The sequence below is a fragment of the Nycticebus coucang genome, chromosome X (assembly GCF_027406575.1).
Source record: "Nycticebus coucang isolate mNycCou1 chromosome X, mNycCou1.pri, whole genome shotgun sequence".
NCBI classification, from domain to species: Eukaryota; Metazoa; Chordata; class Mammalia; order Primates; family Lorisidae; genus Nycticebus; species Nycticebus coucang.
The window spans coordinates 81,352,078-81,368,281 of NC_069804.1; the positions used below are offsets into that span (position 1 = coordinate 81,352,078).

Below are 16,204 nucleotides of genomic sequence, written 5' to 3' on the forward strand. Positions count from 1 at the left end.
CTTTCCTCATGCAGCCTCTTAAGGTACCTGAGGACCGGCCTTCTTTTCTTTAATCAGGATGTGGTGGGGCTGGGACAGGGCCTCTAGTGGCTCTGCTAGGACTGAGGCAGCTTACACACAGGGGGTAGAACTGTCCCAGAGGGTGAGGTGAGAACTAACCGGGTGAGAGCCTGGCACAGCCACAGTGTCAGCCCTGCTAGCAACAGTCCCAAAAGCTGTGACCTTCTCCAGCAGTTGGGGGATGGGTATTTGAAGACTGCCTCCAAGGACTTCTTGGAGCAGGTCACTCAAGGCTCAGCCCACCTCTCTCTAAACCGGTAGGGGTGGGGTCAGGCAAGAGCCTCTCGGAGAAGCCTCAAGGCCAGGTGCGTTGATCAATGGTGGTCCCAACTGCCCCAGAATGTAAGGGCAGATCCAACCTGGTAGGAGGTAGGCTCACTGGAGCACCAGTATTGCCAATGTTAGTAAAATTGGGCCACTGTTTCCTCCTGTGGCAGGGGGTGAGGTGTTCCCAGTTCACAGCCTACCAGAGTCCCCAGTCAAGTCCATGCAGTGCAGAGGCCCCTTGCAGGCCCACCAGATATGGTGGGGAGGCAGGGCTCATCTCACTTCACCTCTTCCTGTGGCCCATCAACTCCTCAAGCAGTCACTGTCACAGGATGCCAGTCAGAGACAACCTGGCTACCACATCATCCAGTCACATGGTGGCTATGGGGGAGGAGCAGGGTTCAGACTCTCCTTAGTGCTCTAGTGGCTGGCAGTGGGACAGCCCAGCCAAGCTTTGTGAGATGGATCAGTGCTCTTGCCATACACCAGCACATAGGGAAACAGGCCTTTGAAGGGGGCACTCTGTTCAGTTGCCAAAGAAAAGGGAGAGTTGGGCCATGGCCACAAGCTGGCTGGAACCAAAATTGTTTTCTATTCTGCTAGGCAGGAGGGAGGTTCAATGGAGGCAATGACTAGGTGCAAGAATGCTGGGTCTCAGGTCCTCTGTGGTACTCTCGTGTCAGATGAAAACTCCTAAGTTTTGCTGCTTGGGGAAAGCCTCCAGATGCCTGGTAGATTCCCCCTTACCCTTCTATTAAGCTCTGGACTGCTCTGAATCTTATACACACTTTAATTGTCCTTTGCTCTCTCTCCTCCTCCCTCTCATCCTCATCCTTGCAGTTCTTCACAGTAGGGTTACTGAACACCTATATTTCTTCTCTTAGCAATCTACCCCTATTTCAATAGTGCAAATTCACTTTAGTCCAATCTTTCTCCTTCTAGCTGGGACAGTATGAGGAGAGCTGCCCCTACACAGCCATATTGCTCCCTTCTTCCCTCCTCAGTGTTTGTAGTTCTGTTTTTTTTTTTTTTTTTTTTTTTTTGCAATTTCTGGCCAGGGCTGGGTTTTGAAAGCTCCACCTCTGGCATGTGGGGCTGGCGCCCTGCCCCTTTGAGCCACAGGCACCACCCTGTAGTTCTGTTTATAAAGCTCTTTCACCTGGGTGGCACCTGTGGCTCAAAGGAGTAGGGCATTGGCCCCATATACTGGAGGTGGTGGGTTCAAACCCAGCCCTGGCCAAAACCAAAAATAACAACAAAAAAGATCTTTCACCTCCTTAGTTAAGTATATTCCTAGGTATTTTATTTTCTTTATAGCTATTGTGAATGCTATTGCATCTTTGATTGGAATCTCAGCTTGACTGTTCTGTAGTAATGCTACTGGTTCATGTACTTCGATTTTGTAACCTAAGACCTGGATGAAATTATTTATGAATTCTAGGAGTCTCTTAGTGGAGTCTTGGGGTTTTCTAGATATGACATCATACCATCAGCAAAAAGTGATTATCTGACCTTCTCTTTCCCAATCTGGATACTGCTTATTTCTTTATCTTGCCTGATTTCTCTGGCTAGGAGTTCCAGCACTATTTGAATAGATGTGGTAACAGTGGGCACACTTGTCTTGTTCCAGTTTCTAGTAGGAATGCTTTCAACTTTTCCCCATTGAGTATGATGTTGGCTATGGGTCTGGCATATATGGCTTTTACAATTTTGAGATGGTTTTTCTATGCCTAGTTTGCAGACGGTTTTTATAATGAATGTGTGCTGGATTTTGTTGAAAGCTTTTTCTGCATTTATTGAGATCATATATGGTCTTTGTTTTTGCTTTTGTTTAAGTGATGAATCACATTTATTGATTTACATATGTTGAACCATCCTTGCATCCCTGGAATGAAGCCCACTTGGTCATGATGGATTATTCTTTTGATGTACTATTGAATTCAGTATTTCATTGAAAATTTTTGCATTTATATTCATAAGGGATGATGGTCGATACTTTTCTTTTCTTGTGTCCTTTCCTGGCTTTGGCATGAAGGTGATATTGGCTTTGTAGAATGAGTTGGGGAGGATTCCCTCCTTCTTAATGTTATGCAATAATTTCTGCACTATGGGTACCAGTATTTTTTTGTAGGTCAGGTAAAATTTGGCTGTGAATCCATTTGATCTGGGACATTTTGTTGTTGGAAGATTTTTTTATTATTGCTTTAATATCACTGCTTTTTATTGGTCTATTCAGGAGTTCTATTTCTTTTGGATTGAGTCCTGGGAGGTTGTATGCTTCCAGGAATTTGTCTATTTCTTCTATGTTTTTGGGTTTATGCGCATGCATATTTTCATAGTATTTATATGGTATTAGTTGAATATCTTCTTTTTCAATTCTGATTGAGCGTATTTGGATCCTTTTTCTTCTATTACTGGTTAATTTAGCAAGAGCCCTATAAATTTTATCTTTTCAAAGGGCCAACTTTTTGTTTCATTGATCCTTTGTACTATTTATTTTTTATTTTCCATTTTGTTTAGTTATATCTACTCTTGGTTAGTTTTCTTCTGCTGGTTTTGGTTTTGATTTAATCTTCCTTTTTTATTTACTTCAGATATGTCACTAGATTGTTAATTTGTGATCTTTTTGATGTAGTCATTTAAGGCTATGAATTATCCCCTTAGGACTGCTTTTGATGAATCTATTAAATTTTGATAGTTTATGTCCCTTTTTGTCATTTACTTTGAGAAATCTTTTGCTTTTCATCTTAACTTTATTATTGATCAAATAATAAAGCAGCAGGTTGTTTAACTTCTATGACTTTGTGTAGAACAAAGTGTTTCTCTTGGAGTTGATTTCTAATTTTATTCCACTGTGATCTGAGAAGATACATGGTATAATTTCTATAATTTGAATTTGGTGAGACGTGATTTGTGGCTTAAGATATGATCAATCTTCGAGAATGTTCCATGTCCTGGTGAGAATAATTTAAATTCAGTAGTATTTGGGTAAAATGTTCTATAAATGTCTGTTAGGCCCATTTGTTATAGAGTCCTGTTTAAGTCCAATGTTTATTTTCTGCTTGGATGGTTTGTCCAGTTCTGTCAGTGGGGTGTTGAAATCCCTGGCAATTATGCTTTTGGTGTTTATCTCTTTGCTAAGAACAAATGGAATTTGTTTTATGAACCTGGGTGCTCATGTCCTAGGTATAGAAATATTTAGGATTGCTATGTCTTCTTGTTGAATTTCCCCCTTTGCCACCATGACCATCTTTGTCTTTCTTTGCCATTGTTTATCTTAGGTTTATTTTATCTGATATGAGGATGGCTACACCTTCTTTCTTTTGGTTTCTATTTGCATGGGATTTTTTTCCCACATCATTACCTTTATTTTGCAAGAGTCCTTGTGGGTTAGATGTATTTCCTGTAGACAACAGATACGTGGCTTGTGTTTTTTCATCCATTCAGCCAGCCCATATCTCTTGAGTGGGAAATTAAAACCATTTACATTGATTGATAGAATTCATATGTGGGATGCTGTTCTGTTCAACTTGTTGGTTAGTACTTTATTGCTTTGTTTTATCTTTTGCTTACTATTGCTTTATTTCAGTTCTGAGATTTAGATTTTGGATGGCTTTACCTTGGAGTGTGATCCTTGTGCTGATCCACAATGATCTTGATAAATTGATCCTGATAAATTCCTTCAGTGTTTGCTTATCTGGAAAAGTTTTACTTTCTCCTTCATTTATGGAAGTTAGTTTTGCAAGATACAAAATTCTAGGCAGGTAGTTTCTCTGTGTAAGATGAACCATGATGGGGTCCCAATCCCTTCTGGCTTATAAGGTCTCAGTGGAGAAGCCTGCAGGTAGCCTGATGGGATGTCCTTTGTAAATTACTTGACATTTTTGCCATAAGGCTCACAGGGGTTCCTCCTTCCTCCTCCATCTTGATTTTGGCCAGTCTGATGACTCATCTTGGTGATTGCCTCTGTTATGAATCTCCCAGGTGTTGATGATCTTCTTGTACTTAGATATCTAAATCTCTAGCAAGACCAGGGAAGTTTTCTTTGGTTAATCCCTCAAATACATTTTCCAGCCCTTGTGCATTTTTCACACTCTCTGATGCCTATGATTCTTATGTATGGGTATTTTATATAATCCTACATTTCCCGTATGCTTTGTTCATTCCCCTTAATTCTGTGTTCACTATTTTTGACTGACTGATTTAATTCAAAAGAGTTGTCTTCAAGTTGTGAAATTTGTTCTTCTGTCTGGTGTAGTCTATTCTTAAAAATTTCCACTGTGTTTTGTATTTCTTTAAATAATTATTTTTGGTGGTAAAAACAAAAATTTATTTTCACCTCCCACTGTCATCAAAGTAGACATCAATTATTTTTATGCATGTTCATTCCTAGCACATCACTCTAAATTTATAGCTACACTTATTCTTTTTATTTATTTATTTTTTTAATTTTCAGATTAATATGAGGGCCCACCAATTAGGTTACAATGTTTGCATTTGTTAGGTAAGGTCTTTCTCCTCCCTTGCTCAGTGGTCTCCATTCAGCATATGCTAGTAGGAAGAATCTCAAACTAATTGAGCTCTCTCATGATGGTACCATATACTGGGAGTGTCCCTGTCCAGGATACTGCCTTGGGGTAAGAGTGTGGACTTCATATGGGGGAAAGGCTGCTGCACAAATGGGGTTCTGCCTGTGAGGGTTTCCTCATTTGAGATTAGTTCACAAATCTTCCTTCTGTAACTCTGAGCAACATAATTAAGTTCTGGGGGACAGGATCTAGCCTACAAGCCTGTCTCTGGGTCCTTCAAGATTAATCTCTGACTGTAGTAGGTAGATGTGTGCTGGGTCTTAGTTACCTATGTTGTATTCAAGCAGTTCCGATGTTTATTGGTTTTTGGTGGGGGTGCCCTACTAGCCCTTGTAGCTCCTACACTTTGGCTAGAGTTGGGAAACATTTGTGTGGAAACAAGCAAGATTAAAAACTAAGGGGCTGAAGCCCCCGTGAAGGATAAAGGCGTATGATGGGTGAAGAAGCAATAACGTGCCTACAGGTTACAGGAGGTAACCCTAAGAGGGCTGGCGGCCTGGTGCTTTTTCCCTAAAAAGTTCCCAATTCAAGTTCTTAAAAGCATTACATTGGTATTTTAAGGCAAATTGTGTTGAATCTGTAGATCTCTTTAGGTAGTATAGACATTTTAACAATGTTGTTTCTTCCTAACCATGAGCATGGAATGTTCTTCTATTTGTTAATGTCTTTTGCTATTTCTCTTCTTCATATTTCTTCATATAAAGCTATATAATGTCTTCATGTAAAGCTATGTAATGTCTTCATAGTTCTTTCTGTGGAGATCCTTCTCATCCTTTGTTAAGTGTATCCCAAGGTAATTTCATTTTCTTTGAAGCTACTGCGAAGGGTATTATACCTTTGATTTGATTCTCAGTGTGACTGTTATTTACGTATATGAAGGCTACTAATATGTGGACATTGATTTTCTATCCTGAAACATTACTGTATTTCTTGATCTCTTCCAGGAGTCTTTTGGATTTTCTAACTTTAAGATCATATTATCATCAAAGAGTGAAAATTTGACCTGTTCTGTCCCAAGTTGGATACTTTTGATGTTGTTCTCTTGCCTTATTGCATTGGCTAGAACTTCCAGGACTATGTTGAATAGTAGTGGTGATGGTGGACATCCTTGTCTGGTTCCAGTTCTTAGTGGAAATGTTTTCAGTTTTTCTTTGTTTGGTATAATATTGGCTCTGGGTTTGTCATAGATTTTTCATGTGGAATTGGAAAAAAAAAACCTGAATGGCCAATGCAATTCTACAAAATAAAAACAAATCTGGAGGCATGACATTACCAGACTTCAGGTTATACTATAGGTCTACATAGTGAAACCCACATGGTATTGGCACAAAAATAGACATAGATATATGGAACTGAATAGAAAACCTAGAGATTAAACTAACCTTCTTGTCACCATCAGATATTCAATAAACCAAACAAAAACATACACTGAGGAAAATAGTTCCTATTTAAGGAATGGTTAGCTACATGGAAAAGACTGAAACTGGATCCACACTTCTCACCACTTACAAAAATTAACTCATGATGGATAATAGATTTAAATCTAAGACATGAAACAATAAAAACTCCAGAAAAAAGTGTGGGAAAAAATCTTTATGATATAGGCCTTAGGAAAGAATTTATGAAGAAGACCCTATTGGCAATTATAGCAACTATAAAAATAAATAAATGGGACTTGATCAGGTTAAAAAGATTTGGTACAACTAAGGACACAACAAAGCAAACAGACCACCTTCAGAATGGGAGAAAATATTTGCATGCTACAAATCTGACCTAGGGCTAAGAACCAGAAACTATAAAAAACTCAAGCAAGTCAACAAGAAAAGAGCAAACAACCCCATCCATCAGTCATTGGGCAAGAGACATGAACTGAATCTATATTCCCAAGAGAACAGGCAAATGCATGAAAAAAATAGTTATAATCCGTAATTATCAGAGAAATTCAAATCAAAACAATTTTGAGACATCACTTAACCCCAGTGAGAACTTCACACATCACCAAGTCCCAAAGAGGCAGACGCTGGTAGGGGTGCAGAGACAGGGGAACACTTATGCACTGTTGGTGGGAATTGTAAACTAATAGAGCCCTTTTGGAAAGAAGTATAGACTATCACCAAAGAGCTAAAAGCACACCTTCCATTTGATCCTGCATGCCAGTATTAGGTATCTACTTAGAAAAAAAAAATAATTTTATCATAAGGATACTTGCACTAGAATGTGTATAGTAGCTCAATTCACAATTGCAATGATGTAGAAACAACCCAAGTGTCCATCAACTCATGAATGGATTAATAAACTGTGGTATATGTATACCGAGGAATAATATTCATCCATAAGAAAGATGGAGACTTTGCATCTTTTGTATTTATCTGTGTGGATTTGGAGAACATTCTCCTAAGTAAAGTATCTCAAGAATGGAAAAGCAACCATCTCATGTACTCAGTACTATATTGAAACTAGGAGATCTGTAACTACAGGCTCACATGCAAGAAAAGCACAATTAAATTCAATAAGATGGGGGAGGTGGAAAGGGGAGGATTTATGGTAAACTTCTACCATATAGCACAATTCCTGGGTGAAGGATTCAACTGCAACTTGGACTTTACCTTACAAATTCAAACAATGTAGCTTAATTGTATGTACCCTCATAGTAATCTGAAAAAAAATTAAAAAATAAGAAAAGGAAGAAGTTCCCAGTTCACTGGCAGTAGCAGCTTTTGGGTTTGTGAAGGTAGAAGGGCTCTTCATCAGCTTGGGTGCCTGCTGACTGCCAGAGGCATGAAGGAGGGACAAACAAACTGCCACACTTACCCTTTTTGCTGGGCTCCAAGCTTCTGAGGGGTTGATCTATGCTGATATCTTGCTCCTTTTTGTTCTGCACTGCAACTTCTTCCCCTAGAACTTCTGGTAGTTTCTGGAACTTTTCCCTTAGAATTAAATCTGATGTATGTTTGGTTTTTCGTTTTTTTTTTCTTTTTCATCTAAAACTTTTCCTTTTTTCTGAGAAGATTCAGCAGGTGATATCTCTGCCTATTACTCCCTTTTTTTCATTTTTGTGTTTTTTGCTTGATTTTGTCAATATGAATATATGACTTTTACATAATTACAGGAATGTTACAGTTATGTCATTGTTCAATGATGGAGACTGAGAATTTCAAGATGGAAGAAAAGAGACATCAATATGTATTATACTTACCTTTTGCAAAACTTTCCATACTTTTTGATAAAATCCAACTGGGACTCTATTTAGTGCTCCATCCAGCCTTCTTCGGCGTTGCCATTGACCTTGACGACTATCTTTAGATGACTGATGATCATGTGTACTAGAAAAGGACTCATTACTTGGAGTCACAGAGGTTCCAGGTGACTTGGGAGAAGAAAGAGAAGAAAATAAATCAAAAGTTTTCTCTATTTCTGTGATAAAGTATTATAGCACAGTGAACAATAACCATAGTTTTAAGAATTATAAAGCACGTATTAGATGAAGCAGCCAAGATAAAGAGGTTACAGTGAAGCCAATATTCTTGTATATAACCAGTAGTCCTGTAAACTGGTAAAACCTTTTTAGAACATAATCTGGTGATACATATGAAGAGCCATAAAAATACTGATGACCTGGAACATTCATGGCTATGTCTTTACCTGGTTATCTCTATTAAATTTCTATCTGGTTTGTGGCTTAGTTTGTTGCTTTTATAGGGCATAACACAAGCCATAATAAATTTAAAAGAATTGAAACCATACAAAGCATGTTTAACTACACAAAGAAATTAAATTAGAAGACACATCAGAAAGAAATTTAAGAAACTTAAAAATATGTAAAAACTGAACAATATACTCCTAAATACCAGTGCATTAAGGAAATTAAATCACAAGGATAATTAGAAAGTATTTTAAGATGAATGAAAACAAAACATAACAACACAAAAACTTATGGCATGCAGCTAAAACAGGCCTTAAGGAGAGAATTTATGTTATAAATGCCTGTATTAAAAAGAATAAATAACCAAACTGGCTCAGCACCTGTAGCATAGTGGTTATGGTGCCAGCCACATACACTGAGGCTGGCAGGATCGTACCCAGCTCAGGCCAGCTAAACAACAATGACAACTGCAACAAAAAAATAGCTGAGTGTTGTGGTGGGTGCCTATAGTACCAGCTACTTGGGAAGCTGAGGCAAAAGAATTGCTTAAGCCCAAAAGTTGGAGGTTGCTGTGAGCTATGACACCACAACACTCTATTGAAGGTGATATAGTGACTCTGTCTCAAAATAAAAAGAATTAATAACCAAAACTTTCATCTTAAGACAATAAAAAAAAGAAGGGCAAATGAAATCAAAAGCAAGCATAAGGACAGAAAGAGTAATAATTAGAGTGGAAAGAAATAAAATAGAAAATAAGAAAACAATAGGAAAAATCAATAAAACCAAAATTTCTTCTATTAACATATAAGCAAAAATGACAAATCTTTTGCTAGATGGACCAAGAAGTAAAGAAATAAAAAAGACATTAATTGTGACTTTATAGAAATAAAAAGGATTATAAAAGGCCATGCCATCAGCTGCCATATGCTAACAAAGTACATAACCTAGATTAAATAGACAAATTACTAGAAAGATACAAACTACCCAAACTCTAAATTTTCTCAAAAAGAAACAACATTTGAAAAGACCTATAACAAATAAAGAGATAAAATTAGTAAGTACAACCATCCCCACAAACAAAGTCCATGTACAGATGGTATCACTGGTTAATTCTACAAAAAATTTAAGGAAAAATTAATACTAATTCTTCACATTATCTTCCAAAAATAGAAGAAGGAACACTTCCAAACTCATTCTATCAGGCCAATATTATCCTCATAACAAAACCAGACAAAGATATCACAAGAAAACTATAGTTTAATATCTTTTATGTATACAGATGTAAAAATCCTCAACAAACTATTAGAAAATCAAATTCAACAATATACTGAAAGGAATACACAACATGATGAAGTGGAATTTATTCTAGTAATTAAAGGTTGTTTTACTACCTAAACATTAATGCAATACATCGTATCAATAGACTAAGGAATAAAAACGAATAGATGCAAAAATGTACTTAACAAAATTCAACACACTTTCATGATAAAAACACTCAACTAACTAGGAACAGAAGGGAAATGTCTTGATTTAATAAAAGTTAGATATTTTCCTATAAAAATCCACAGTCAACATCATCAGTCAAAGACAGATTCTTTCCCCCCCAAATCCGAACAAGATAAGGATGCCCACTCTGATCACTTCTGTGCAATATTGCACTGGAGGTTTTAGCCAGGGCAACTATTTTCTATTTCATTTCTTTTCAGTCTAATCTTTACTATTTCTGTCCTTCTGCTTGATTTTGATTTCATTTGCTCTTCTTTTTTTATTGTCTTAAGATGGAAGTTTTGGTTATTAATTTGCGGAATTTATTATTTTTAATACAGGCATTTATAATATAAAATTTCTCCTTAAATAAAGGCATATAGGTTGGAAAGGGAGAAGTAAAACTATCTTAGATGACACGATTTTGTATTCAGAATATACTTAAGGCATTCACTAAAAAGCAACTACAACTAACAAATAAATTCAGTAAAGTTGCATGATATCTATAACAAAAATAAATTATATTTTACATGAGTAGACATTTCATGAAAGAACATATGCAAATGGACAATAGGTATATTAAAAAGATGGTCAACATCACTCATCATCATGGAAATGCAAATTAAACTATAATGAGATATTATTTCACATCTGTTAGGATGGTCATTATCAAACAAACAAAAGATAAGTGTTGATGAGGATATAAAGAAACTGGAATCCTTTTACATTGTTGGTAGAAATGTAAAATGGCACAGCTACTATGGAAAACAATATGGAGTTTCCTCAAAAATTTAAAAATAGTTTGGATGTAGCGGCCCACACCTATCTATAATCCTAGCACTTTTGAGCTGGAGGATCATTTGATGCTAGGAGTTTGAGACTAGCAAGGCTCTGTCTCTATACAAAATAGAAAAATTAGTTAGGTGTGGTGGCACATGCCTTTAGTCTCAGCTACTTGGGAGGCTGAGGCAGGAGGATAACTTGAACTCAGGAATTTGAGGCTATAGTTAGCTATGACCATTCCACTGCATTCTGGTGTAGGCAACAGTGAGAGACACTGTCTCAAAAAAAAAAAAAAAAGAAAAAGAAAGAGAGAAAGAAAAAAGAAATAGAACTACCATATGGTACTTTTTATATCAAGGCATTCATTATATGTATATGCCACATTTCCTTTTACCATTCAACTCTTAATAAATATTGGCATAGGTATAGGTTTTTTGATTTGATTTGATTTCAATTGAAATCAAGATCTTATGGAGATATTTGCACTCACACGCTCAATGCAGCACTATTCGCAATAGCCAAGATATGAAAAAACCTATACATATGTCAATATTTATTAAGAGTTGAATGGTAAAAGGAAATGTGGCATATACATATAATGAATGCCTTGATATAAAAAAAATACTGACAACATGGATGAACCTAGAGGACAGTATGCTAAATGAAATAAGCCAGTCACAGAAGGACAGATACTGTAGGCAAACTCATAGAAGCAAAGAGGAGAATGGTAGCTGCCAGGGGCTGGGAACTTGCTATTTGATGGATATAAAGTTTCAGTTATGCAGAATGAAAAAGTTCTAGAGATCCGCTGTACAAGATCATGCCTATAGTTACACACATCCTGTGCGACTCCACTGGGACAGTACTCTGAAAACTTGTGCCTGTTTTCTCTGGACTTTGGTCAGTACATGTTATTCCTTTGCTGATTTTACTTTGTATTCTATTTTAAAGGGTAAATCTCATGTTAAATGTTCTTATTATAATAACAGAATCAATTTTATTTCTGAACAGCAGTAATTAACAACCTGAAATTGAAATTAAGAAAACAATTCAATTTAAAATAGCATCAAAAGGAATAAAATATGTGGGAATAAACCTAACAAAAGAAGTAGAAAACATATGCTCTGAAAACTATAAAATATGTTAAAAGAAATTAAAGACTTAACTCAATGAAAAGAAATCATGGATAAGAAGACTTAACACTGTTGACATAGCAATACTCCCCAAATTGAACACAATTTCTATCAAAATCTCAGCTGGATTCTTTGTAGAAATTGACAAGTTGATCCAAACATTCATATGGAAATTCAAGGGACACAGGGTAGCTAATACAATCTTACAAAAGATGACTAAAGTTGGAAGATTCACATTTCCTATTTTAAAGTTATAACAATCAAAATTGTCATGTTGGTATAGGATAGACATGTAGATCAATGAAAGAGGACAAAGTTATAACAATCAAAATTGTCATGTTGGTGTAGGATAGACATGTAGATCAATGAAAGAGGACTGGGCGTCCAGAAACAAACCATTGTATGTATTTTGATCAATTTTATTTTATTATTTTTTTTTTTGGCTGGGGCTAGGTTTGAACCCACCACCTCTGGCATATGGGACCGGCGCCCTACTCCTTGAGCCACAGACGCTGCCCTTGATCGATTAATTTTCAACAAGGATGACAATAGATTAATTAAAGATAGTCTTTTTAACAAATAGTGCTGGAACAATGGATATCCACATGCAGAAGAATAAAGTTGGACCCTCTACCTTACACTGTACACAAAAATTAAGTCTAAATGCATAATTGTGCAGAAAAGGGTTAATGCAGCAGGCCTGAACTGCTAATCTTGGAAAGGCATATTTACAAGGTTGGCCCTTGACAGCCATCTGGAAACTTGGATTTCAAGAAGATTCCCACCATTCCCAGAACTGATAACAGTAGGTTACTATACCCAAACTATTTGTACAAACACTATGGTTTATGTTGAATATCTGCTTTCTTTCTGGGAGTCTGGAGTTTTGGTACATACCAGACAGAAGCTGTGAATGTGACGAGTCCCCAGTAAAAACCTTAGGTGCTGAATCTTCAATGAACTTCCTTGGATGGCAATATTTCATACACATTGTCACAACTCATTGAAGGGGGAATTAAGTTCATCCTGTGTGACTCCACTGGGACAGTACTCTGAAAACTTGTGCCTGTTTTCTCTGGACTTTGGTCAGTACATGTTATTCCTTTGCTGATTTTACTTTGTATTCTTTTACTGCATAGCTTTGAGTACGACTATATACTGGGTCTGGTGAATTCTTCCAGAGAATCATCAAACCTGGGGTTGGTCTTGGGGACCTCCCTTAATATAGACCTAAATATAATAGCTAAATCTATAGAACTCTTAGAACAAAAAAACAAAACAAAAAATAAAACAAGAATAAATTTTTGTGACTTTGGCTTAGGCAAAGCCTTCTTAAATATGACACCAGAAACATAAGCAGCAGAAGAAAAAAATAGATAAATTATATTCTGTCAAAATTAAAAACTTTTATTTCTTCAAGAACATCATTAAGAGACTGGTGAGAATGGGAGAAGATATTTGCAAATTATATATCCAATAAGGGACTTATATCTAGAATATATAAATTATCATTGAAACTCAACAATAAAAAGACAAAAAATAATTATAAATGGGCAAAGGTTTTGAATTGATATTTCTCCAAAGAAGATAACCCAATGGCCCATAGGCACATGAAAAGATGCTCAATATCATTAGCCATCAGGGAAATGCAAATCAAAACCACAATGAGATACCACTTCATTCTCACTAAGATGGCTATAATAAAAAAATCAGATAATGATAAATAAAGGTTGGTGAGTATATGAAGAAATTATAACCTTTATACATTGCTGGTGGGAAATTAAAATGGTAGAGCACCTTTGTAAAAGTTTGGCAGTTCCTCAGAATGCTAAACATAGTTACCATATGACCCAGGGCTTCCACTAAACATATCTAAGAGATATGAAAATATAAGTTCATATAAAAACTTGTACACAAAGGTTCACAGCAGCATTATTCATAGAAGTCAAAAAGTAGAAACAATCTAGGTGTACATCAACTGATGAATGGATAAATAAAATATGGTGATCGATACAATAATGATACTATTCAGCAATGAAAAGGAATAAGGTATTGAAACATGCTATAACATAATGAACTTTGAAAAAATTTACCAAGTAAAGGGTAAAATACACTGGGGAAAATGGATATTTGACAGTTTAGATTCAGAAGTAAATATAAAATGGAAGATAATAAAAATGTTTTCTGAGAAAGGAACTCACATTTTATTTTGGATCAAATGTCTAAATCACAAACCATTGCAATATGAAAGAGAAAAGTATCCCCAAACATTTGTATTGGCAAGTGATTATCACACACACTGAACTCTGAAGTAAAGGAACTGACATTTAAATCATCTTCATTGTCTTACCTTTATCTGCAAGGTCCTAGGCTATTGACAGTGTGGTCAAACTAGAAAGTGTATGAATCTGATAGGGTACAATTTAGACTGTTTTCTCAATAGTTTTGAGTTTTTTAAATTAAATTATTTTCTATTCCTCTGTCCTCTGTTAATCTGGCTATGACAGACTTGGCCAAGTCTTGTTAATTAATTATGGAGTATTTGGTTAAAGTTAACAAAAATCCTATTATTTCTTCCCATAATTTTCCATTTTTTTGTTTGGTTGTCATCTGGCCTAACTTTCTTCAGCTTGACAGATCTGAAGTTATTAGGCCACTTTGAATCATTGATTTATGCAGCAGTAAAAAAAATGGAGACTTTACCTCTTTTATGTTTACATGGATGGAGCTGGAAAATATTCTTCTTAGTAAAGTATCTCAGGAATGGAAAAAAAAGTATCCAATGTACTCAGTACTACTGTGAAACCAATTTATAATAACTCACACTTCCATATGAAAAATGAAACACAGCTTTAGCCTAGGATGAAGGAGGGAAGGGGAGAGAGAGGGAAGGGGAGGGGGTGGGAGGGGGTAGTAGGAGATAGTAGGGGGACCACAAATATGGAGCACATTGCAAGTACAAGTTGGATATATCATGTGTAGAATACAAATAGGGGGAAGGGGGAAAAGGAGGGGAGGGAGGAGGTAAGTGGAAGGAGGGGGATTGATGGGATTACACCTGCGGTGCATCTTACAAGGGTATATGTGAATCTTAATAAATGTGGAATGTAAAGGTCTTAGCAAAATAACTAAGACAATGCCAGGAAGGCTATGTTAACTAGTGTGATGAAAATGTGTCAAACGGTCTATGAACCAAGTGTATGGTGCCCCATTATCATACTAATGTACACAGCTATGATTTAATAAAAAAAAAATAAAAAATATGTTGATTAGTATGATGAAAGCATTCCAATTTGTACAAATAATCAACACTGAAAATGGCATAAATGTATTTATGATCTATGTACAAAAGACTTAATAAAAAATTATTAAGCCACTTTGAATCATTGATTTAAACCAAAAAAATTTAATTACAGATGAGTCTTTCTACACTGTAAGCTTCAGGAGGGCAACAACCACATCCATTTTGTATACTATTGTATCTCCAGTGCCTGGCACAAAATTAGCACTCAATTAATATTTACTAAATTAATTAATAATCATAAGAACAGCTAACCCAGTGGTTTTCAATTGTAAAATGCATCAGAATCACCAAAAGAGCTTATCAAAACACAGATTGCTGGGTCAGCATGCCTAGGATAAATCCCTAATTTGCATTGTGAGTAAATTTCCAGGTGATGCTGATGCTCTCTAGTACAGTGCCTGGTACATAGTAGCCATGTATTAAATTAAATTAGTTGGAAGAATAAATGAATAAACAGATACTTAACAAATACTTTTTAAATTAAATTTTGTTTTCTGAAATGGAAAAGAGGTTGGGTGGAACTCCCTTTTCTGCCTTATTGGGAAAGAAATGGAAAAACTTCACTCCCATGTAGGAAGTTGCTTTATACATATTTTAGTTCTTAATTCATTTTGTTTTTCTTTTTAGTCAACCAGTATATGTCATGATTATACAACACTTCTTCAAAGCACTTGTGAATGGAATACAATACAAGATAATAGCAGTTACCAGAAAAGATGGTGATATCAAATCTATGCCTAGGAGATGACCCACAATTGGACTATGAAAAAAATTGGGAAAATAAAATTTTAAAAGGCATCAGGCAAAGTAACTATTACTTGTGTTTTAAAAGGCTATTAGTAGAACTTCCACACTGATGCAAAAGATAAAAATAAGCAATGGACTCTCACAAAATAAAATGAATAGAATACTACCACACTTATGAATTATCTCGATAAAT

At 36.0% G+C, this 16,204-nt stretch overlaps 1 protein-coding gene across 2 annotated transcripts in view; it reads right to left on the bottom strand.

The window, feature by feature from the left end:
- Positions 1–16,204, bottom strand: part of PHKA1 (phosphorylase kinase regulatory subunit alpha 1) — a 397,078-nt gene that overhangs the window by 32,446 nt on the left and 348,428 nt on the right. For both annotated transcript variants that reach the window (XM_053580169.1, XM_053580168.1), the window contains one exon: positions 8,113–8,283. In XM_053580169.1, coding sequence (XP_053436144.1) covers positions 8,113–8,283 — 171 coding nt within the window. The remainder of the gene's footprint in view (positions 1–8,112; positions 8,284–16,204) is intronic.